The sequence below is a fragment of the Euprymna scolopes genome, chromosome 46 (genome assembly GCF_053919585.1).
Source record: "Euprymna scolopes isolate OS-2025 chromosome 46, ASM5391958v1, whole genome shotgun sequence".
Classification (NCBI taxonomy): Eukaryota; Metazoa; Mollusca; class Cephalopoda; order Sepiida; family Sepiolidae; genus Euprymna; species Euprymna scolopes.
In genome coordinates, this window is record NC_136527.1 from 62,076,330 (window position 1) to 62,102,940 (window position 26,611).

The window sequence follows — 26,611 nt, forward strand, 5'->3', positions numbered from 1 at the left end:
AATAATTTTAGTAGAAAGATTCGTTTGAGCTGATGACGCATGCGTCGACTACTTCAATCGGGCAACAAAGCCTTTGTCCTGCTTAACATGTAACTTATGAGAACGCAAGGCTAGATTTGCAGTCTTAAATTTAACAATAATAACAAAAAATCTACTAGCAACAATAGAACAAGCAGAAGAAAAGCAAATGTAAGAATTGTGTTTACAATAAATAATTATAATAAACTTATAAATGTCAGAGAAAAGAAAGACAGACGGGAGCAAGAATTGCAATAGAAAACTAAATTATGAGATTTGGTTAATTCTGTCTTTCCAAACCAAAAACACTGACGCAGACGCAATCTTCACAAAATCAACGAATGTTCCCATCACACGAGTCAAGCGAAAGAATATTCGATAAATGTAAGTATAATATTACTTGAATCGCCCTTTTCTAAATATGTTTTAAGTTTCCAAAGATATCATATCGAGAGGGAACGTAATTGGTTCTTTGTTATTGTAGCGAAATTCGAAAATGGAAATATTTAATTTCAAGTGAAACCAATGGTATCTACTGAATTGGCATGTCACAGTAATAAAAATATCCAAAAAATTACGAAAAACGATAAGATAGAAATTAATAATGAAAATAGTTTTCAGAAAAAATGTCAAGTTTGTATATAAATTAAGAGCATCAACTCTGGTGGAATTGCTCGGCCCGTTTTGTTACAATTAATGGTGGACGTCATGCAATCATCTATTTGTACAAAGTACATGTTTTATTTAATAATGCAGGAATAATGTAACTAATTGTGGCTTCACACAATTACATAACTTTGCATATTGTTGAAATTGACTGAAGTGAAACAAAACAGTAAGTAGTTATCATTGTTTTTATTAATGAAAACTCATTTTTTCGGCTGTTTGATTTCGTGACAATAACAAAGAAGAAGTAATTAATTTTTGTTTTAAAAATATTAATTAAAAATGAATTTATTATTTTGAAGATTGCATATTCGATAGATTTTAGTAAAACCTTATTTCCGTACTGAAACTTTATATACAAATAAGTGAATTCCAGAAAGTCACTTGATCACGACTTCGACTCTCGTTGATAGTCCCATAACAATCAAGATTGATAATAAGTACTCGTTCCATCGCTGTTGGTTAATACAATACAGCTTATAATTGGAAATGAATGTCTCTATCAGTTTTTTGTTTTTGTTTTTTTTTTGTTTTTTTGTACACAGGGATCACCACATTATCAAGGCCAAGAGGCCAATCGAGGATAAGGGTTGAAGAGTGTACAGTAGAAGTTGGTCAATATAGTAATCAATTCGGTAAATTTGTTAACTTATATGGAACGGCTCATCAAGAACTTGTTTACGTTAGACTTGAAGACAACCAACCATATTGCAGTCAGCCAGAAAGCAGGAAAACGGAAGAAAAGAAGCTTTGTTCATGGAATTTACATTTAGGTTTAGGCACAGATAAAGAGTGGGGGGAATTAGTGATAGTGTTTTCAGATAGACGAGTATTTCTTGTGAAAGTTTGGCGAGGGAGGACCATAGATTGAAGCTCAGTCGAACACTTTCCATGAAAATAACGATACATCCAAGACAAACTCGCAACATCTCTTCTGTGAGATAGAGGGAAGAGAAAAGGACATCTCCTACGAGGATACAAAGTCTATTTTGAACTCTATCAAGGCAGGACAAGTCCTTTTTAGCAGCTCCTGCCCAGATGTGGCAACAGTATTCTATTCTAGGACATACCTGACTCTTATATAGATAGAGAATAGCATCAGCAGTGAGATATCTACTGGATCGATAGAAAGATCTCACCATTTTTCCAACAGCCTTGGCAACAGATTTGATGTACGAGTTCCATTAAAGATCAGGAGTAATGGTCAAGCCCAGAAGCTTGTCAAAACTTGAGGCCTCCTGAAGATGAGAGCCATTCATTTCAATTGATGCCAGATGTGGATCAGAGTGTTGATGATGTAAAGAGAGAAGCTTGGTTTTAGATGCATTAAAAGAAACTAGCCACTCCTTTCCCCATTGTACCACATGCTTAAGATCAGAGGAGAGAGAATCGGAGAGAACTTGGTCGTTTACTGTCTTAGATGTGCTACCATAAATGGTAGTGTCGTCAGCATAAATGTCTACAAATGATGTAAGGATGTGATTTGGAAGATCATTAATGTAGATCAGGAAAAGAGTTGGGCCCAGGATGGACCCCTGAGGGACACCAGCATTAATACTGTGAGCTTCTGATTTTTGCCCCTCAACTACTACTGTTATGAACCTATCAAAAAGAAATGATTTAATAATTAAGAAGACATTTTCAGCTATACCATAGCTAGAGATCTTGTGAAGTAAACCTTTATGTTATACTCTATCAAAGGCCTTTGATATGTCAAGAGCAATTGCCTTAGAAAGGTTGCCTCCATCGAGAGATTTGCTAATCCTATGAGATATAACTGTAAGCACATCTGCTGTAGATCTAGCAGATCGGAAACCATATTTAGTATCACTAAGAAGGTTATTTTTGTTGAGATGGTTGATTACTTCTGTATTTAACACAGATTCTAGCAACTTACTCATGACGTACAGGAGACTTATTGGCCTGTACTGAGAGGGGGATGAGCGATCACCTGAATTCTTAAATACAGGGCATACTGATGAGATTTTCCAGAGTGATGTTCCCATCTAAACCAGGTGATAGCGAGTCGTATGGCTATATTTCACCACAAAAATATTGGGAAGTTCCTAGAAACGGTGGGATGAAAACTGTCATTTGGAAAAGTAGTGGAAATTACTTCAGGCTGCCATGTGTAGCGGGTTAGGAGATAAGTGAATCCTTGACTGATTGGCCATTGTTCAATCAGATCATCACTATGAACATGGCTGAACCAAACGTCTTGAGGACTGAATGTTCCTAGATTTGCCTAGACAACCCTACAATGAATAACTGGAATATATGAGTGAGGTGAATCTCTTGAACTGACATGAAATATTTGTGTATCTGAAGAGGGCATAGACAGGTGAGCAAATTCAAGTGACAACAAATCCAAAGCGTCCATGTGATTGGTCTAAGACCATTAGTTTAAGGCGATATCCTCAGCAGACACAGCAGAAAATGGATAGGCAGGTAGGACAAGGCATCTGTTGCAACATTCAACTCTTCACTGCAAATCTGTAGAATATCATTAATAAACTGCAAAACCAATCTGTAGAATATCATTAAGAAACAGCAAAACAAATCTGTAGAATATCATTAATAAACTGCAAAATAAAAAAACTGTAGAATATCATTAAACTGCAACAAAAATAAATCTGTAGAATATCATTAATAAACTGCAAAATAAATAAATCTGTAGAACATCATTACACTGCAAAATAAATAAATCTGTAGAGTATCATTAATAAACTGCAAAATAAATAAATCTGTAGAGTATCATTAATAAACTGCAAAATAAATAAATCTGTAGAATATCATTAATAAACTGCAAAATAAATAAATCTGTAGAATATCATTAATAAACTGCAAAATAAATAAATCTGTAGAATATCATTAATAAACTTACAAAATAAATAAATCTGTAGAATATCATTCATAAACTGCAAAATAAATAAATCTGAAGAATATCATTAATAAACTGCAAAATAAATAAATCTGTAGAGTATCATTAATAAACTGCAAAATAAATAAATCTGTAGAATATCATTAATAAACTGCAAAATAAATAAATCTGTAGAATATCATTAATAAACTGCAAAATAAATAAATCTGTAGAATATCATTAATAAACTGCAAAATAAATAAATCTGTAGAATATCATTAATAAACTGCAAAATAAATAAATCTGTAGAATATCATTAATAAACTGCAAAATAAATAAATCTGTAGAATATCATTAATAAACTGCAAAATAAATAAATCTGTAGCATATCATTAATAAACTGCAAAATAAATAAATCTGTAGAATATCATTAATAAACTGCAAAATAAATAAATCTGTAGAATATCATTAATAAACTGCAAAATAAATAAATCTGTAGAATATCATTAAACTGCAAAAAAAATAAATCTGTAGAATATCATTAATAAACTGCAAAATAAATAAATCTGTAGAATATAATTAAACTGCAAAATATATAAATCTGTAAAATATCATTAATAAACTGTAAAATATACAAATCTCTAGAATATCATTAGTAAACTGCAAAATAAATAAATCTGTAGAATATCATTAATAAACTGCAAAATAAATAAATCTGTAGAATATCATTAATAAACTACAAAATAAATAAATCTGTAGAATATCATTAATAAACTGCTAAATATACAAATCTGTAGAATATCATTAATAAACTACAAAATAAATAAATCTGTAGAATATCATTAATAAACTGTAAAATATACAAATCTGTAGAATATCATTAGTAAACTGCAAAATAAATAAATCTGTAGAATATCATTAATAAACTGCAAAATAAATAAATCTGTAGAATATCATAAAACTGCAAAATAAATAAATCTGTAGAGTATCATTAATAAACTGCAACATAAATAAATCTGTAGAATATCATTAATAAACTGCAAAATAAATAAATCTGTAGAATATCATTAATAAACTGCAAAATAAATAAATCTGTAGAATATCATTAATAAACTGCAAAATAAATAATTCTGTAGAGTATCATTAATAAACTGCAAAATAAATAAATCTGTAGAATATCATTAATAAACTGCAAAATAAATAAATCTGTAGAATATCATTAATAAACTGCAAAATAAATAAATCTGTAGAATATCATTAATAAACTGCAAAATAAATAAATCTGTAGAATATCATTAATAAACTGCAAAATAAATAAATCTGTAGAATATCATTAATAAACTGCAAAATAAATAAATCTGTAGAATATCATTAATAAACTGCAAAATAAATAAATCTGTAGAATATCATTAATAAACTACAAAATAAATAAATCTGTAGAATATCATTAATAAACTGCAAAATAAATAAATCTGTAGAATATCATTAATAAACTGCAAAATAAATAAATCTGTAGAATATCATTAATAAACTACAAAAGAAATAAATCTGTAGAATATCAATAATAAACTGCAAAATAAATAAATCTGTAGAATATCATTAATAAACTTCAAAATAAATAAATCTGTAGAGTATCATTAATAAACTACAAAAGAAATAAATCTGTAGAATATCATTAATAAACTGCAAAATAAATAAATCTGTAGAATATCATTAATAAACTACAAAATAAATAAATCTGTAGAATATCATTAATAAACTGCAAAATAAATAAATCTGTAGAATATAATTAATAAACTGCAAAATAAATAAATCTGTAGAGTATACTTCATAAACTGCAAAATAAATAAATCTGTAGAATATCATTAATAAACTGCAAAATAAATAAATCTGTAGAATATCATTAATAAACTGCAAAATAAATAAATCTGTAGAATATCATTAATAAACTGCAAAATAAATAAATCTGTAGAATATCATTAATAAACTACAAAATAAATAAATCTGTAGAATATCATTAATAAACTGCAAAATAAATAAATCTGTAGAATATCATTAATAAACTACAAAATAAATAAATCTGTAGAATATCATTAAAAAACTGCAAAATAAATAAATCTGTAGAATATCATTAATAAACTGCAAAATAAATAAATCTGTAGAATATCATTAATAAACTACAAAATAAATAAATCTGTAGAATATCATTAATAAACTGCAAAATATACAAATCTGTAGAATATCATTAGTAAACTGCAAAATAAATAAATCTGTAGAATATCATTAATAAACTGCAAAATAAATAAATCTGTAGAATATCATTAAACTGCAAAATAAATAAATCTGTAGAATATCATTAATAAACTGCAAAATAAATAAATCTGTAGAATATCATTAAACTGCAAAATAAATAAATCTGTAGAATATCATTAAACTGCAAAATAAATAAATCTGTAGAGTATCATTAATAAACTGCAAAATAAATAAATCTGTAGACTATCATTAATAAACTGCAAAATAAATAAATCTGTAGAATATCATTAATAAACTGCAAAATAAATAAATCTGTAGAATATCATTAATAAACTGCAAAATAAATAATTCTGTAGAGTATCATTAATAAACTGCAAAATAAATAAATCTGTAGAATATCATTAATAAACTGCAAAATAAATAAATCTGTAGAATATCATTAATAAACTGCAAAATAAATAAATCTGTAGAATATCATTCATAAACTGCAAAATAAATAAATCTGTAGAATATCATTAATAAACTGCAAAATAAATTAATCTGTAGAATATCATTAATAAACTGCAAAATAAATAAATCTGTAGAATATCATTAATAAACTGCAAAATAAATAAATCTGTAGAATATCATTAATAAACTACAAAATAAATAAATCTGTAGAATATCATTAATAAACTGCAAAATAAATAAATCTGTAGAATATCATTAATAAACTGCAAAATAAATAAATCTGTAGAATATCATTAATAAACTACAAAAGAAATAAATCTGTAGAATATCAATAATAAACTGCAAAATAAATAAATCTGTAGAATATCATTAATAAACTTCAAAATAAATAAATCTGTAGAGTATCATTAATAAACTACAAAAGAAATAAATCTGTAGAATATCATTAATAAACTGCAAAATAAATAAATCTGTAGAATATCATTAATAAACTACAAAATAAATAAATCTGTAGAATATCATTAATAAACTGCAAAATAAATAAATCTGTAGAATATAATTAATAAACTGCAAAATAAATAAATCTGTAGAATATCATTAATAAACTGCAAAATAAATAAATCTGTAGAATATCATTAATAAACTGCAAAATAAATAGATCTGTAGAGTATCATTAAACTGCAAAATAAATAAATCTGTAGAGTATCATTAATAAACTGCAAAATAAATAAATCTGTAGAATATCATTAATAAACTGCAAAATAAATAAATCTGTAGAATATCATTAATAAACTGCAAAATAAATAAATCTGTAGAGTATCATTAATAAACTACAAAAGAAATAAATCTGTAGAATATCATTAATAAACTGCAAAATAAATAAATCTGTAGAATATCATTAATAAACTGCAAAATAAATAAATCTGTAGAATATCATTAATAAACTACAAAATAAATAAATCTGTAGAATATCATTAATACACTGCAAAATAAATAAATCTGTAGAATATCATTAATAAACTGCAAAATAAATAAATCTGTAGAGTATCATTAATAAACTACAAAAGAAATAAATCTGTAGAATATCATTAATAAACTGCAAAATAAATAAATCTGTAGAATATCATTAATAAACTGCAAAATAAATAAATCTGTAGAATATCATTAATAAACTACAAAATAAATAAATCTGTAGAATATCATTAATAAACTGCAAAATAAATAAATCTGTAGAATATCATTAATAAACTGCAAAATAAATAAATCTGTAGAGTATACTTCATAAACTGCAAAATAAATAAATCTGTAGAATATCATTAATAAACTGCAAAATAAATAAATCTGTAGAATATCATTAATAAACTACAAAATAAATAAATCTGTAGAATATCATTAATAAACTGCAAAATAAATAAATCTGTAGAATATCATTAATAAACTGCAAAATAAATAAATCTGTAGAATATCATTAAAAAACTGCAAAATAAATAAATCTGTAGAATATCATTAATAAACTGCAAAATAAATAAATCTGTAGAATATCATTAATAAACTGCAAAATAAATAAATATGTAGAGTATCATTAATAAACTGCAAAATAAATAAATCTGTAGAATATCATCAATAAACTACAAAATAAATAAATCTGTAGAGTATCATTAATAAACTGCAAAATAAATAAATCTGTAGAGTATCATTAATAAACTGCAAAATAAATAAATCTGTAGAATATCATTAATAAACTGCAAAATAAATAAATCTGTAGAGTATCATTAATAAACTGCAAAATAAATAAATCTGTAGAATATCATTAATAACCTGCAAAATAAATAAATCTGTAGAGTATCATTAATAAACTGCAAAATAAATAAATCTGTAGAATATCATTAATAAACTGCAAAATAAATAAATCTGTAGAATATTAATAAACTGCAAAATAAATAAATCTGTAGAATATCATTAATAAACTACAAAATAAATAAATCTGTAGAATATCATTAATAAACTGCAAAATAAATAAATCTGTAGAGTATCATTAATAAACTACAAAATAAATAAATCTGTAGAATATCATTAATAAACTGCTAAATATACAAATCTGTAGAATATCATTAGTAAACTGCAAAATAAATAAATCTGTAGAGTATCATTAAACTGCAAAATAAATAAATCTGTAGAATATCATTAATAAACTGCAAAATAAATAAATCTGTAGAATATCATAAAACTGCAAAATAAATAAATCTGTAGAATATCATTAATAAACTGCAAAATAAATAAATCTGTAGAGTATCATTAATAAACTGCAAAATAAATAAATCTGTAGAATATCATTAATAAACTGCAAAATAAATAAATCTGTAGAATATCATTAATAAACTGCAAAATAAATAAATCTGTAGAATATCATTAATAAACTGCAAAATAAATAAATCTGTAGAATATCATTAATAAACTGCAAAATAAATCTGTAGAATATCATTAAACTGCAAAAAAAATAAATCTGTAGAATATCATTCATAAAGTGCAAAATAAATAAATCTGTAGAATATCATTAATAAACTGCAAAATAAATAAATCTGTAGAATATCCTTAATAAACTGCAAAATAAATAAATCTGTAGAATATCATTAAACTGCAAAAAAAATAAATCTGTAGAATATCATTCATAAACTGCAAAATAAATAAATCTGTAGAATATCATTAATAAACTGCAAAATAAATAAATCTGTAGAATATCATTAATAAACTGCAAAATAAATAAATCTGTAGAATATCATTAATAAACTGCCAAAGAAATAAATCTGTAGAATATAATTAAACTGCAAAATATATAAATCTGTAGAATATCATTAATAAACTGTAAAATATACAAATCTGTAGAATATCATTAGTAAACTGCAAAATAAATAAATCTGTAGAATATCATTAATAAACTGCAAAATAAATAAATCTGTAGAATATCATTAATAAACTACAAAATAAATAAATCTGTAGAATATCATTAATAAACTGCAAAATAAATAAATCTGTAGAATATCATTAATAAACTGCCAAAGAAATAAATCTGTAGAATATAATTAAACTGCAAAATATATAAATCTGTAGAATATCATTAATAAACTGTAAAATATACAAATCTGTAGAATATCATTAGTAAACTGCAAAATAAATAAATCTGTAGAATATCATTAATAAACTGCAAAATAAATAAATCTGTAGAATATCATTAATAAACTACAAAATAAATAAATCTGTAGAATATCATTAATAAACTGCTAAATATACAAATCTGTAGAATATTATTAGTAAACTGCAAAATAAATAAATCTGTAGAATATCATTAATAAACTGCAAAATAAATAAATCTGTAGAGTATCATTAATACACTGCAAAATAAATAAATCTGTAGAGTATCATTAATAAACTGCAAAATAAATAAATCTGTGGAATATCATTAATAAACTGCAAAATAAATAAATCTGTAGAATATCATTAATAAACTGCAAAATAAATAAATCAGTAGAGTATCATTAATAAACTGCAAAATAAATTAATCTGTAGAGTATCATTAATAAACTGCAAAATAAATAAATCTGTAGAGTATCATTAATAAACTGCAAAATAAATAAATCTGTAGAATATCATTAATAAACTACAAAATACATAAATCTGTAGAGTATCATTAATAAACTGCAAAATAAATAAATCTGTAGAGTATCATTAATAAACTGCAAAATAAATAAATCTGTAGAATATCATTAATAAACTGCAAAATAAATAAATCTGTAGAGTATCATTAATAAACTGCAAAATAAATAAATCTGTAGAATATCATTAATAAACTGCAAAATAAATAAATCTGTAGAGTATCATTAATAAACTGCAAAATAAATAAATCTGTAGAATATCATTAATAAACTGCAAAATAAATAAATCTGTAGAATATTAATAAACTGCAAAATAAATAAATCTGTAGAATATAATTAATAAACTACAAAATAAATAAATCTGTAGAATATCATTAATAAACTGCAAAATAAATAAATCTGTAGAGTATCATTAATAAACTACAAAATAAATAAATCTGTAGAATATCATTAATAAACTGCTAAATATACAAATCTGTAGAATATCATTAGTAAACTGCAAAATAAATAAATCTGTAGAATATCATTAAACTGCAAAATAAATAAATCTGTAGAATATCATTAATAAACTGCAAAAGAAATAAATCTGTAGAATATCATAAAACTGCAAAATAAATAAATCTGTAGAATATCATTAATAAACTGCAAAATAAATAAATCTGTAGAGTATAATTAATAAACTGCAAAATAAATAAATCTGTAGAATATCATTAATAAACTGCAAAATAAATAAATCTGTAGAATATCATTAAACTGCAAAAAAAAATAAATCTGTAGAATATCATTAATAAACTGCAAAATAAATAAATCTGTAGAATATAATTAAACTGCAAAATATATAAATCTGTAGAATATCATTAATAAACTGTAAAATATACAAATCTGTAGAATATCATTAGTAAACTGCAAAATAAATAAATCTGTAGAATATCATTAATAAACTGCAAAATAAATAAATCTGTAGAATATCATTAATAAACTACAAAATAAATAAATCTGTAGAATATCATTAATAAACTGCTAAATATACAAATCTGTAGGATATTATTAGTAAACTGCAAAATAAATAAATCTGTAGAATATCATTAATAAACTGCAAAATAAATAAATCTGTAGAATATCATCAATAAACTGCAAAATAAATAAATCTGTAGAATATCATTAATAAACTGCAAAATAAATAAATCTGTAGAATATCATTCATAAACTGCAAAATAAATAAATCTGTAGAATATCATTAATAAACTGCAAAATAAATAAATCTGTAGAATATAATTAATAAACTACAAAATAAATAAATCTGTAGAATATCATTAATAAACTGCAAAATATACAAATCTGTAGAATATCATTAGTAAACTGCAAAATAAATAAATCTGTAGAATATCATTAATAAACTGCAAAATAAATAAATCTGTAGAATATCATTAAACTGCAAAATAAATAAATCTGTAGAATATCATTAATAAACTACAAAATAAATAAATCTGTAGAATATCATTAATAAACTGCAAAATAAATAAATCTGTAGAATATCATTAATAAACTGCAAAATAAATAAATCTGTAGAATATCATTAATAAACTGCAAAATAAATAAATCTGTAGAGTATCATTAATAAACTACAAAATAAATAAATCTGTAGAATATCATTAATAAACTGCTAAATATACAAATCTGTAGAATATCATTAGTAAACTGCAAAATAAATAAATCTGTAGAATATCATTAATAAACTGCAAAATAAATAAATCTGTAGACTATCATTAAACTGCAAAATAAATAAATCTGTAGAATATCATTAATAAACTACAAAATAAATAAATCTGTAGAGTATCATTAATAAACTGCAAAATAAATAAATCTGTAGAATATCATTAATAAACTACAAAATAAATAAATCTGTAGAGTATCATTAATAAACTGCAAAATAAATAAATCTGTAGAGTATCATTAATAAACTGCAAAATAAATAAATCTGTAGAATATCATTAATAAACTGCAAAATAAATAAATCTGTAGAGTATCATTAATAAACTGCAAAATAAATAAATCTGTAGAATATCATTAATAAACTACAAAATAAATAAATCTGTAGAATATCATTAATAAACTGCAAAATAAATAAATCTGTAGAGTATCATTAATAAACTGCAAAATAAATAAATCTGTAGAGTATCATTAATAAACTGCAAAATAAATAAATCTGTAGAGTATCATTAATAAACTGCAAAATAAATAAATCTGTAGAATATCATTAATAAACTGCAAAATAAATAAATCTGTAGAGTATCATTAATAAACTGCAAAATAAATAAATCTGTAGAATATCATTAATAAACTGCAAAATAAATAAATCTGTAGAGTATCATTAATAAACTGCAAAATAAATAAATCTGTAGAATATCATTAATAAACTGCAAAATAAATAAATCTGTAGAATATCATTAATAAACTGCAAAATAAATAAATCTGTAGAGTATCATTAATAAACTGCAAAATAAACAAATCTGTAGAGTATCATTAATAAACTGCAAAATAAATAAATATGTAGAGTATCATTAATAAACTGCAAAATAAATAAATCTGTAGAATATCATTAATAAACTACAAAATACATAAATCTGTAGAGTATCATAAATAAACTCCAAAATAAATAAATCTGTAGAGTATCATTAATAAACTGCAAAATAAATAAATCTGTAGAATATCATTAATAAATTGCAAAATAAATAAATATGTAGAATATCATTAATAAACTGCAAAATAAATAAATCTGTAGAGTATCATTAATAAACTGCAAAATAAATAAATCTGTAGAGTATCATTAATAAACTGCAAAATAAATAAATCTGTAGAGTATCATTAATAAACTGCAAAATAAATAAATCTGTAGAATATCATTAATAAACTGCAAAATAAATAAATCTGTAGAATATCATCAATAAACTGCAAAATAAATAAATCTGTAGAATATCATTAATAAACTGCAAAATAAATAAATCTGTAGAATATCATTAATAAACTGCAAAATAAATAAATCTGTAGAATATCATTAATAAACTGCAAAATAAATAAATCTGTAGAATATCATTAATAAACTACAAAATAAATAAATCTGTAGAATATCATTAATAAACTGCAAAATAAATAAATCTGTAGAATATCATTAATAAACTGCAAAATAAATAAATCTGTAGAGTATCATTAATAAACTGCAAAATAAATAAATCTGTAGAATATCATTAATAAACTGCAAAATAAATAAATCTGTAGAATATCATTAATAAACTGCAAAATAAATAAATCTGTAGAATATCATTAATAAACTGCAAAATAAATAAATCTGTAGAGTATCATTAATAAACTGCAAAATAAATAAATCTGTAGAGTATCATTAATAAACTGCAAAATAAATAAATCTGTAGAATATCATTAATAAACTACAAAATACATAAATCTGTAGAGTATCATAAATAAACTGCAAAATAAATAAATCTGTAGAGTATCATTAATAAACTGCAAAATAAATAAATCTGTAGAGTATCATTAATAAATTGCAAAATAAATAAATATGTAGAATATCATTAATAAACTGCAAAATAAATAAATCTGTAGAATATCATTAATAAACTGCAAAATAAATAAATCTGTAGAGTATCATTAATAAACTGCAAAATAAATAAATCTGTAGAGTATCATTAATAAACTACAAAATAAATAAATCTGTAGAATATCATTAATAAACTGCAAAATAAATAAATCTGTAGAATATCATCAATAAACTGCAAAATAAATAAATCTGTAGAATATCATTAATAAACTGCAAAATAAATAAATCTGTAGAATATCATTAATAAACTGCAAAATAAATAAATCTGTAGAATATCATTAATAAACTGCAAAATAAATAAATGTGTAGAATATCATTAATAAACTACAAAATAAATAAATCTGTAGAATATCATTAATAAACTGCAAAATAAATAAATCTGTAGAATATCATTAATAAACTGCAAAATAAATAAATCTATAGAATATAATTAATAAACTACAAAATAAATAAATCTGTAGAATATCATTAATAAACTGCAAAATATACAAATCTGTAGAATATCATTAGTAAACTGCAAAATAAATAAATCTGTAGAATATCATTAATATCTCCAACGAACATGGACAGTGTGTGGGATAATTGTGGAGGAAGTTTCTCCACCCAAAGCTGCTGTAAGATATTGTTGTCCATTGTGCGTGTGCCGAGCAGACCACACATTTGTCTCAGAAGCTGAGAAGGCTTTCAGTCGCACAGGGTTAACTCGTTGAAGAGTTGTTTCAACCTGGCTGTTTCTGAAACACTGGTCCGTTCCAGAATGGCCCGCTTAAGCGCTGTATATGGATCTTCAGCAGGAGGTGCTCTAAAAATCCTCTACTTCCTCGGCAATATCTGCTGGCAATGCCTCAATTAAATAATAATATCTTTGCACTGGGGAAGTAATCTTCCTATTTGCAAAAATAGCCTCCGTCTGAAAAAACCATATGTGTGGTTTTCGAGAATTAAAGGCAGGCATCCTGAAAGAAACTAAGCCCTCCACAGCACTAGCAGCAGATTTATCCTCGGTCATGGTGGTGCACAAAAAAAAGGAGTAACAAAATACTATCCGATATTCTCAGTCTAAAGTTGTGTTTTAATGAGGGGAAAAAAATATGGAAAACTTTTTTTTAATTTTTTTATTATTATTCTTTTTTTTTAAAAAAGGAAAATATGAAACTTTTATTTATTTATTTTTTTTGATTGCTTGGATAATGTTGTTATTAGTAGTTGTGTTTTTCTGTGCGCATGTGGACTAAAAAAAATTAACAACAGACGAAAGACAGGTTAAGGGTTACAACACGTGGTTAGGCATGGGTGTTGAATCTTGGTGTATTTATCGCTCTCACAGAGGAATGCAAAGTATTTTGGTGTGGAAATGCTTCTCTTTTATTTGGCTTGATACTCGGTATAAGGAATGAAAAGTTTTGTAAGTCGAGGTCAAGGGTCACCAATTGTTGCGAGGCTATATAATGCATGTTCATGACTTAACAATAAAGAAAATCATTATACCAGTATATATATATAAAATACATTATTTATTTAGAACAAAACAAAGTAAAGTTTATACATCGGTGTAATAATTGGGTAGTCATACAGGATCGTGTGTTTGTGGCTTGTACGCGTTGACCTCTGTGGAAGTGTGCTTAAGTAGAGGTTATAGTTAATATTTTACTGAGTGATATATTGCTTAAATATGACAGTCTTGAATTGTTCATATTGTGTGCTCTATGTGTAAGCATCTTACAAGTAACAATATTTATGTGAAAAATATACAAGCCTACCTCATGTTTTTGCTGTCGCTCTCCGAGTGCATGCTTATGAAGCGCGTGGTTTATCGTGTGCATGGCTTGATGTCAAGCAAAAAAGAGAGAGAAAAGGGATGTAAACGGAAGGTTATGTCAAAGGTCACCGGAACTATACGCGTGTCAAAGTTATGTTATGTTTGCACGTGCTCTGCTCTATGCGTGTGTGCTACTGCACACAGCTTGCTCTGTGTCTGTGTGTTCGATGTAGACAAAGCAAATTTGGCAGGTCTAAACGGCTCACTATAAATCTGAGGATGAATTTTGTGATACTTCTGCTTTCATAAAAACAAAATCTACTTGCTATTACACTCCCCGCTGATCTGATGATCACGCAGAGTGCACTGTAAAGGGGCATATTCATAGGCTCTGGTTTTGGTTCTGACTCAGATTCAGGTTCTGATTCAGATTCTGGCTCTGGTTTCGGGTCTGGTTCTGATTCTGTTTTCTGCCACATCAGATAAACTATAATCATCACTCTCTGGTCTGTTGGTTTCGTTCATCAGTAGCTCATCACTTGAGGATTCATTGCTCTCCTCTGTAGTTGTATGATGCACCTCAGAAGCTGGGCGAAGATCGCACACATGGCGCAGGGTTCCGTCAACTAGGACCGACTGCTAGCTGATCACCCCAGAGATTCGTCCTTGCTTGAATTTGATAGTGTACCGGTTTCCAGGTTGTCTCACCCAAACTGGATCCCCTACCTCATATTAGCATGTCTTTTCTGGTTGACTGACTGTGCAGCATCAATTTCCTTTAGTCTAACACAATATGTGTATATGGCATTGACTGGCGCTGTTGTAGGTAATTTCCCATCCTTTGGCGTGACGTTATACCAATACGTGGCCTCCGAAATGGTACATTGCTTTCTGACAGCAATTCTCTTAATGCTACAATGGCTCCTCTCAGAAATACCATTCCATGATGGCACATGAGTGCATCGCAGCCGTAGTCGAACGCCCCATTCATCTAACAGCTGCCGGACTTGTTGGCTGCAAAAAGCAGCATCGTTATCCATCAAGATCTCTTCCGGTGCACACCGCTCAAAAGAGATGGATGACAAGATGCGAACAACACTTGCTGAGTCCTGTCTAATCATTTGTTGCCATACCACGAAACGTGTAGATCCACAATCGATAAGAATTTAAAAGGGTTTACCACTGTAATGGGTAATGTCCATCGCCACCCGCTGGCACACCTTCTTGACGTCCAATCGTCTTTTTCACCATTGCTCTGGTGCAGGATCAATAGACTAAAATGCCTCACAGTGTCTGACAATCTGCCTAACGTCTGCTTTTATTACTGCTGGGTTCACACGCCTCACAAAATACACTGTTCTCTTGACACCTGAATGTCTACTCTGTGCATGAATCTTCTGTATTTGAAATGGGCTAATCGTGCCAATTGTAACTGCATGAAATCGAGCAGTATGCTCCACACCTATCTTCACGGCTCCGTACTATCTGTGAGGTTAGTTGGTCGGCATGATTACAATGTGATGTTACCAGCGTTATCCCCACTGATAGTGCATACTTAGAGACCAGACTCTTCAGCATGTCTAGCCTTTGCCTGATCAACATCTCGCTGGCTGCCTTAGTGCAGATTCTTGTCCATCCTGAAAGTGTGTCAGACACCCAGTGGAAGATGCAGAGAGAATCCGTGTACAAGTGCAATTTCTTCGATTGCCATTGCAGTGCGAGCTTTATTCCCTTAACAACAGCGTCCAGCTCTACTAAGTTGATGTGCTGAGCATCACTCACAGGTCGCAGCCAACATGCATCTTCAAACACATTCCCTCCTTACTTTAATACAACTCCCAATGCCAATGAACTAGCGTCGACCCACACATTTATGTGGTCTGCATCAACATACCATTTTCCACAGGCAGGGTCCTCTTTATTGACTCTCTCCAGGGTCTCAGTTACCATCAGAGTTAGAAGAGCATCGTCAAGCACATCGTTCTAACCTGTGGTTTCCAAATTCGCTCTGCGTTTTATGACACCCACATCTACATGGAGCCAGCTATAGACTGGTAAGTGTCCAACAAGTTTCCCACACCAGGAAAAAACGGTCCGCCTCGTAACAACGTCAGGGATGCCTAGAATCCCACTGTCATGCCTCCATCGTAGAGTGCTGTCTTCCTCACAGATGTCTAATCCCAATACGCATGCTCTATCCCTCAGACGTTCAGGATTCTTGCACTGCAGACCAAACTGAGCCAATTTTCCCTGACACACGATGCAGATTTTATGTCCTCATTGATGTACACATCATCAATGTAGGCTGATGTTGCGTCATCAATGGTCTTTTCTTGAGACAACACCGCATTCACAATGGTCTTCATGATCTGCGGTGCCACATTCAGACCAAAGCTGAGTCGTGTTAGGTAGTACTTTTGAATCCGAAATCACACTGTCTGGAATGGCCACAGTGTCTCATCTACTCGCACCTGCAAATAGGCCTTCCGCAGGTCTAATATTGACACATTGGAGCCCTTCTGGCGCCATTCCCTCAGTTTGCTGGCGTGCACGTCAACATCGGCAGTGTAAGCCTCAATGTACTGGTTGAGCTCACGATAATCCAGCACTGGTCTTATTTTTGACTTGTTATGCTGGATAACCGCCATTGAAGGTATCAGACCCTTGAGCAGACCAAGCTTCTCGGGGTAGGGGATCAGCCATCCATCTCAGATCCACGCTTCAAGCTCTTTCTCATACTCATCACAAGCCTCGTCAGGTATAGTTTATTCTGCGATGCAATTCTTTAATTCAGTTGCTGCCCTTCCCTCAGTCCACTTCCATGACGCAGTCTAGGCCTGCTGGCTATAGTCATAGCTAATGTTCTCTCCGACACTCCATTGCCAAACAGAACAGCAAGTTTCTTCAATTGCATGACTTTAAAGTCAGTGCAGCACATGTCGGGTTTTTTAAAAAGCACACGCTCTTGTCTCTTTCGATGATCACTCCCCCCAGTGTCTTGATAGCATTGTATTCCAGCAGTACATTGAACCCCAACAAATCCCCTCACTTCACCAACACATTAATTTCCGTGGCCACACCAGAGTCTGTGTGGACCTTCCTGGTTCCGGCTTCACAGCATGCTTGTGTTTCGCCGCCTATTGTGGTGACTTTAATGTTCCTTTTAGTCCAGGTCTGACACAATCTGGCACTCATGATGGTATGTGAGCAGCCGGAGTTGAGAAGAGCTGAGCAGCGCACTCAGTTCACGTACACAGTTATCGTAGGTTGCGCATCACTTAGATCTTGTCTGGGGAGTTGGGCGACGCTGACATCCTGCCCCCTGACGCATTTCCAGCACAGTTTTGGGCTAGGTGCCCTATGCGGCCACATTGGAAACAGTGCAGTCGCCCCCGCGCTTTGTCAGTGCAGCTTCTTGCAAAATGATCTCACCGACCACAACGGTAACATCTTCCATTAGTCATGGGGCTCAGACTGAGAATCTCCCCACCCTTATTCTGAGCTGCCTTTGTCGCCATCACAACTGGTTCCCCCAGGTTCTCCTCATCTCTGATGATAGTCCAGGCGCGTTCCATCAAGTGCTCCATAGGTATTGTGGAGACACTGGTAGAGGCTCTCAACAATTGCTTAACACGGGTGGGAAGGCCGGTCACAAATGCATATGCCAATGTGCTCTCCAACACTCTATTGTCCAACAGAACAGCAAGTTTCTTCAATTCCGCAAAGAACACATCCACGGTTTCTCTCGGCATGAGCTTCCTGGAGGTGAATCTTTCATAAGCCACGCAAGGAACCATTCCGAATGCCTTGTACAGCGCATTTTTTATAGTGGTCACATCCGCCTTCTCAGTGGTACTAAGTTGTTGATACACACTCAGAGTGCCCCCAGCCAATCTCACGGGAATCACAGTATGCACTCTCTTTACCTCACGGAGATTGCAGGTCAACTCGACCCTCTCAACCCAGTCAACGATAGATGTGAACCCATCAAACTCTGGAATCAGTTTCAGATCAAACTTTGAGTCGGTCATTTTTCACAGCAATAGCCGGAATAGCTTGTATCAAATTCAACTTCAATCGTCACCAACGCTCACAATAGTAAAACAAGAACCTCGTGACTATAAACGACATTGCTCTCACTCAAGCTTTTTATGCAGTTTTTCACCTTGTCTCATTTGCATGTGTGTCCTCTGTTGTCTCGTGATATCGCAATCTCACGAGACCACAGTTTATAAAACACCAGGCGTCATCTTTTTTCTCTTTTCTCACCCAACACTTCCCTGTGGCAAGTCCACCCCTCCTTCATCACGCCACTGCTCGCACACACATCCACACAGTGCACAAATACGTGGACGCTTGCCACTCTGGTGAGTATTACATAATAAATCTGAGGATGAATTTTGTGATTCTTCTGCTTTCATAAAAACTAAATCTACTTGCTATTTTTGTGGGTATTCTAGACATGATCGGAAATTTTGTCCAGCAAGATCCGCTGTTTGTAAAAAATGTCATGTTAAAGGTTATTTTGTGAGGACGTGTCAAAATTCTCAGAAATCTACATCTGCTTCCATTCAATCTCAAGCCACATCAGCATCTACACAATCACACAAGCTAATATTCATATTGTCTGATCCCCAAACAAACAAAAACAATTTTTTTGAAAATACATCTGCTTCTTCTTCAGGTAGTTTAGAACCAACTTCTGTATACATTCTAGTCGGGAAAACTGAAGCAACAGCTATGATAGACACTGGAAGCTCTGGATCCTTCATTTCGGAAGACTTTGTTAAGAAAAATAAATTGAAAGTACAACCAGCTACTGGAAGGGTACATATGGCCTCCTCGTCACTTAATGCTCCAGTGAAAGGACAGTGTACCATCAACAGCAATTTACAAGGTGAGTGGTACGCTAACACAAAATTAAAAATTTTACCATATCTTTGCAGTGATGTCATTCTCAGCTTAGACTTCATGAAGCAGTATTCTAGTGTTTCTTTTAACTTTGGTGGTCATAAGAGAAGTCTCCAAATCCCTAGCTCTGTTTCCTGCAGTGTGCAGTCTGCTTTAGTAGAAACACCATCTCTTTTTACAAACCTTTCTCCAGACTGTAAACCTTTTACCACTAAATTTAGGAGGTTTGGAAATCAAGATAAACAATTTATACGGTCAGAAATTGAGAAAATGCTCCAGGAAGGAGTAATTGAAGAAAATACCTCACCTTGGAGAGCCCAAGTTTAAATAGTTACTGGTGAGCGTCACAGAAAAAGATCGGTTGTTGATTACAGTCGAACAATCAATAGATTCACATCATTAGACGTTTACCCTCTACCAAGGATGGATGATCTTGCTGCTGAAATTTCCAGATATAAAATTTACAGCTCCCTGGATTTAAAGAGTGTGTATCACCAGATACCCATTCGAGAGGAAGAGACAATCTACACTGCCTTTGAGCTGAACGGAAAATTATATCAGTTTTGTAGAGTTCTGTTTGGCGTCGCTAATGGTGTCGCTTGTTTCCAAAGAATGATGGACAGCATCATCAAGCAACATAAGTTGCAGGGAGTTCATGCATATGTTGACAATATAGTTATAGTCGGGAATACCCAAAAGAAGCAGAACTAAAATCTTGCCAATTTTCGGAAAGCTTCTCAGATCCATAACATGACTTTCAACAAAGCAAAGTCTATATTGTCAACTACCTCAATAGATTTCCTTGGTTCCACAATAACACATGGAACAATTAAGCCAGATGGTGAATGACTATGACTACTCAACCTTTTCCGAAAGACAAGGCTGCTATGCACTAAGTCATTGGATTCTTTTCATATTATTCGCAATGGATATCTAAATTCTCTGAGAAAATAAAACCTCTTGTTACCAATGACTCTTTCCCCTTCAACACAGAATCTAAGAAGGCCTTTAATAACATGAAAGATGAAATCAGAAAGGCTCTGCTCCATTCAATAAATGAAGATCCTCCCATAGTGGTTGAAACTGATGCCTTAGATACCGCTATAGTGGCCACTCTCAATCAAGCTGGTTGACCAGTTGCTTTTTCTCAAGGTTTCTTACTCATGCTAAGTGCAAACACGCTTCCATCGAAAAAGAAGCATATGCTGTTGTGGAAGTAATCAAAAAGTGGTCAAACTACGTTTGGCGTTTCATAACAGTTACTGACCAAGAAGCAGTGAACTACATGTTCAATTCAGAAAGACCCGGAAAAATTAAAAACAATAAAATTCACAGGTGGAGAATGGAATTGGGATGCTACGAAATATAATTTCTGCTGACGCACTTTCACAAGCTTATTGTGGAGCCATCAACAACAAAGCTAAACTATCAGATATCCACATGTCTCTCTGCCACCCGGGAATCACACAAATGGCACATTTTGTGAAAGTTTGAAATCTTCCTTATTCAATATAAGAAATCAAGAAAGTGTGTACCGAATGCCGCATATGTGCACGATGGAAACTGAGGTTCCACTCTTCAAACTCAACCCCTCTTATCAAAGCTACTCAGGCAATGGAAAGACAACATAGATTTCAAAGTACCGTTCCCATCTACATCGAAGAACCGGTACCTACTAGTAGTAGTGGATGCGTACTCACGTTTTTTATTTGCTGCATTTGTATTTGTGCAAATATAACTACTAATGTAGTAATCGGATGTTTATTCCAAATTTTTACAATGTTTGGGACCCCCTCATCCATCCACTCTAATCGAGGAACTTCATTTGTACCCAAAGACCTATGGGAGTATCTCACAAGTTTAGGCATAGCGAGTAGCTGGACTACTCCTTACAACCCTTGAGAAAATGGATAATGTGAGCGACACAATGGCATTATATGAAAAACTATACCCATGGCATTAGCTTCTAGTAACCTCAAAGAGTCACATGGCATTCGCTTCTTAAAGAGTCACAGTGGGAGACTATACTTCCCAAAGTATCACACTCAATCAGATCTCTACTGTGTACTGCATCTAATGCCACTTCCCATGAGAGACTGTTTTCCTATCAACGGAAGTCACTTAGTGGTCATTCTCTACCCTCTTGGCTAACTGTACCAGGACCTGTATTACTGCATCGTCATATTCAGCATAGTAAATATGAACCCTTGGTCAATGAGGTACAACTTTTAGAAGCAAATCCTCAGTACACCCACGTGCAGTTTAATGACGAGCAAGAGTCTATGGTCTCTCTACGTGACCTAGCTCCTATTGGAAACTTGACTCTATCTAAAAAGCTGACCCCAACTGAAACCTTAGAACAATCCTTGCGCTGAGAATAACGTAGCTAATCCAATTTCTACCGAAGAACAAAATACAACGCCTGAAATATCTTCTCCAATGTCCATTGATGCTGATGCTGATTTTTCCATTTCTGAACCTAAACCTTCCCCCACGGTACCTATGGACGGAGGAATTATCACCTTTCACCGATTAAAATAGTTATTAAGGGGTCAAAAATGGGTCGAAATTGAAAAAAATCGTGATACATTATGTTAGTCTTAGTTTATTTTTAATCAGTTCATATGAATGTCACGTTGCTGCAACAGTAACATCACCAGCTTTGAATGTCGCAACTTTCGGTTCCGATTCTAACGGATGGCACCCAAATACTTTTTTTTTACTTTGGAAATTATGACTATAATATTATATACGAAATCAGGAAAAATTTTAAATATCATATTTAAGCGTATTTTACGACCCGGAAAAGTCGGCCCCCACGGTAATGCTTAATAGTTTTACTTTCATAGAACGTGTAAAATTTAATATCTGTTTTGTTTTTTGTTTTTTTTTAATGGTTTTTGATTTTGTAGAATATCTATCATTCATAAGAAAAATAAATTTCATTGGATTAGCAAGTTGAAATATGGAAAACTATTTTGAAATCTCATGATGTAAATTGTCTAAAACTAAAAGTCTGATATGAATAAAATCTGTTTTCTTCTTATTTTATTTAATAAAACTTTAGTTGGAATATTTCTTCAAAATTTATATGACTAATGCATGCAGTGACGTTTTAATGAATGTAAAATTCCAGACAGTGAAAAAACTAGACAAAAATGCATAGTTTTTTATGCAATAATAGAAATAACAGCATGATTATGTAAGTAAGAATAGTTTTAAGAGTTATGTAATAAAATATAAAAAAGTCATACTCGACCGAATTCTGTCAATCATTTTTGTTTACATTGCTTTAAAATACCACCTGAGGAAGTTGTATAAAAATTAATTTATCATTTATAAGGTTCGTTTACTATGTAATGTCTCCTGTTTTCTCTGCCTGAATAGATAAAAAAAGGATTGCTTATTGCATTTTATGATGACTGAACTTATGCATTCATGACCTGAAAGTCTCATTTCTCTGTTACAGGTGTTGATGTTGTGAAACTGTACCAAAGTACCTCATGTTCTGCATGTGCATCAGAAGCAGAGATGCGTCAATGAATTTTCCTGTTGTGAAAAAAATGAACTGGTTAACACTCATCAGCACCCATTGCATGTTTTGAAATTTGAGGAGAGTAATATCAACACAGGAGATGGGTTTGTCGATTTCAGAATAGCCACAAGGATGTGAGTTACAAAGCACTCTCAAGACTTTTATTACTGATGCATTAAAAAGGCTGGTGGAAAGTGCATAGAGAATGGTTATTTGGTGGTTATTAGAAAATGAATTCTGGAGCACAAAAGTTTGTTTTTATAATATCACTCGTATCATACATCGTTAACGTTTTAATTTTTCAGTTAAAAAAATTGAGGTCTTATTTTTGTACCAGTATGTTCTGTTTTCACTGATCTACATAGCTAAATGGTTAGTCTTATCGATTTAAATCAAGCCTAATAGTGAGATAGACTACAAGCAACGCAAGTTTTATATAAATATATATTGTTAATTATAATGTAACACAGAAATGTTCCCAATGAAACGTCAGTAAAACATCACTAATAAATACCCTTCAACCAATTACTTTAATTTCAAATCTTTTAGAAAATTAAAACAAACTAATCCTTCATAATTAAGTTCGTTTCTTGCAGAAAGCACAGAACAATTACAGAGAAAAGGTGTACTAAAATATCAAGCATTTAAACTTTAAAAATGAACTATAAATCTGAAACTATCGGGAAGCCATATTCTTGTGAATTTTGTGGTTCTTCCTTTACACAGAAACACAGTTTATTGGAGCATATACGAAGACATACTGGAGAAAGGCCACACTCTTGTGAAGTATGTGGCTCTTCTTTTTTAACTAAAGCATATTTGCTAAGGCATATGCGAATACATACTGGAGAGAAACCACATTCTTGTGACGTATGTGGTGTTTCTTTTGCACAGAAAAATCACATGCTGAAACATATGTTAAGGCATACTGGTGAAAAACCATATTCATGTGAAGTATGCAGCGATTCTTTTGCCAGGAAAGAAAGTTTGGTACGACATATGCGCACACATACAAGGGAGAAACCATACTCTTGTGAAGTATGTGGCTCTTCGTTCACATTAAGAGAAAATATGATTCACCACATGCGAACACATACTGGAGAGAAACCATATTCTTGTGAAGTATGTGGTTCTTCTTTTAGACAGAAACAACATATGTCGCAACATATGAAAACGCATACTGGAGAAAAACCATATTCATGTGGCGTATGTGGCACTTCTTTTACAAGGAAAGAGACTATGTTTCAACACATGCGAACACATAGTGGAGAGAAACCATATTCTTGTGAAGTATGTGACTCTTCTTTTACACAAAAAGGTAGTATGTTGCAACATATGCGAACACATACAGGGGAGAAACCATATTCTTGTGAAATATGTGGCTCTTTTTTTACATTTAAACATAATATGTTAAAACATATGCGAACACATACTGGAGAGAAACCATATTCTTGTGAAGTATGTGGCCTTTCATTTAAACAGAAACGATCTTTATTGCATCACACGCAAAAACATACTTGTGAGAAATCATATTCTCTTTAATTGTGTCTTTTTAAAAGAAATATACTGTTATATGCGAACATATACTCTAAACAAAACTATATTCTCAAGAAATATATCGCTGTTACTTTTTACACATATTGAAGCATATTTGAAGACATACTGCAAGGCAAACATGTGCTGCAGATACATAGTACTGTGACAAATAATTAATCACAACTTCGATAATGAGAGTCTTTTAAATAAACTAAGAGAACTCTGGTAACTAAGAGAAAAGTTATAAATTATCTGGCAAATATAACCAGTAAAATAACCTGTTTGAATGAGAAAATTATTTTTCAGAGTAAAATATTTGGACCAGAAATAAAAATGTGTTGCTTTATGTGTTAAAACGCCTCAAAAGAAGATAGTGCAAATGATTAAAAATAATGTTAAAATAAAAGATGTGTTAAATATTTGAAAAAATTTCAATAACAAGAACATAAAGTAACTTTTTAGCATCTTATAAAATGTGAGCATGATTATTGGATCATGATTAAAAAAAACTTTTTAAATTACCTGGTGATTAAGAGAAAAGTGAAGATTACAAACTAATCCTTCATAATTAAGTTCGTTTCTTGCAGAAAGCATAGAACAATTATAGAGAAAAGCTGTACTGAAATGATTGAGAAAAGTGAAGATTACACTAAAAGATCCGTTTCAATCATCACTTGTTGATTTACATGTTAAAACACAAAAGGCAAAATCGATATAAGATGGCATACATAACCAATTACGATTTTGACAACCATTCGTGCAAACCTGAAAACTATGTTTAGGAAGTGTGGGCATGATTACTTGACTTCTAAAATCTGAATATAATTTTACGACTTCCCACAAAAAGTAATTTCTCCAAAAATGCATAGAGAAACTGTGCATGAATTTGTGTATTAATTCCTTTACAAACATTTCTACTATTACTAAAGTCTAATGTCATATTCTTGAATAAAATTTACAATTCATACAATATACTGAAAAAATTGGATAATTGTACACAAATTTGTACATTATTGATATTGAATAAAAAATGAATAAAAGTTTATTTTATTCGTTTTTCATTTATTAATAGTTGTTTTATTCTCTTTAAGTGAATAAACTTTTTTTTTGAAATGTTGAATTTGCTTTGCTTACTACAATTTGAATATCTACCTCTATCTCTAATTTCTGAAATTTGAATATCTACCTCTATCTCTAATTTCTGAAATTTGAATATCTACCTCTATCTCTAATTTCTGAAAATTGAATTTTCATTAGTTTTTACAAATATTACATCAGTGATAGTTGAAAATATTTTTCTATTATAATAAATTTAGTGAAAGTAACATTTATCTTAAAAAAATTGAGCATATTGATTTTT

At 30.3% G+C, this 26,611-nt stretch overlaps 1 protein-coding gene across 2 annotated transcripts; it reads left to right on the plus strand.

The window, feature by feature from the left end:
* LOC145270944 (uncharacterized) lies at positions 1-26,296 on the plus strand. Of its 2 annotated transcripts, none has more exons than XM_080126491.1 (3): positions 1-402; positions 19,987-20,166; positions 23,650-26,296. In XM_080126491.1, exons 1-3 carry the CDS (start codon positions 360-362, stop codon positions 23,721-23,723), a joined length of 297 nt encoding a protein of 98 aa, XP_079982617.1. In that variant the 5' UTR covers positions 1-359; the 3' UTR covers positions 23,724-26,296. The 2 variants fall into 2 exon arrangements, with proteins under 2 accessions (XP_079982617.1, XP_079982616.1); XM_080126490.1 differs by having other exon boundaries at positions 2-402; positions 19,954-20,166.
* The last annotated feature ends 315 nt before the right edge of the window (positions 26,297-26,611 follow it).

Bases quoted from the DNA above. Each gene is read 5' to 3' on its own strand.
- LOC145270944 (XM_080126490.1), top strand. From the start codon at position 360: ATGTTCCCATCACACGAGTCAAGCGAAAGAATATTCGATAAAT. The intron at 403-19,953 runs GTAAGTATAATA...CTTCTTCTTCAG, and splicing joins CGAAAGAATATTCGATAAAT to GTAGTTTAGAACCAACTTCT. The intron at 20,167-23,649 runs GTGAGTGGTACG...TCTCTGTTACAG, and splicing joins CATCAACAGCAATTTACAAG to GTGTTGATGTTGTGAAACTG.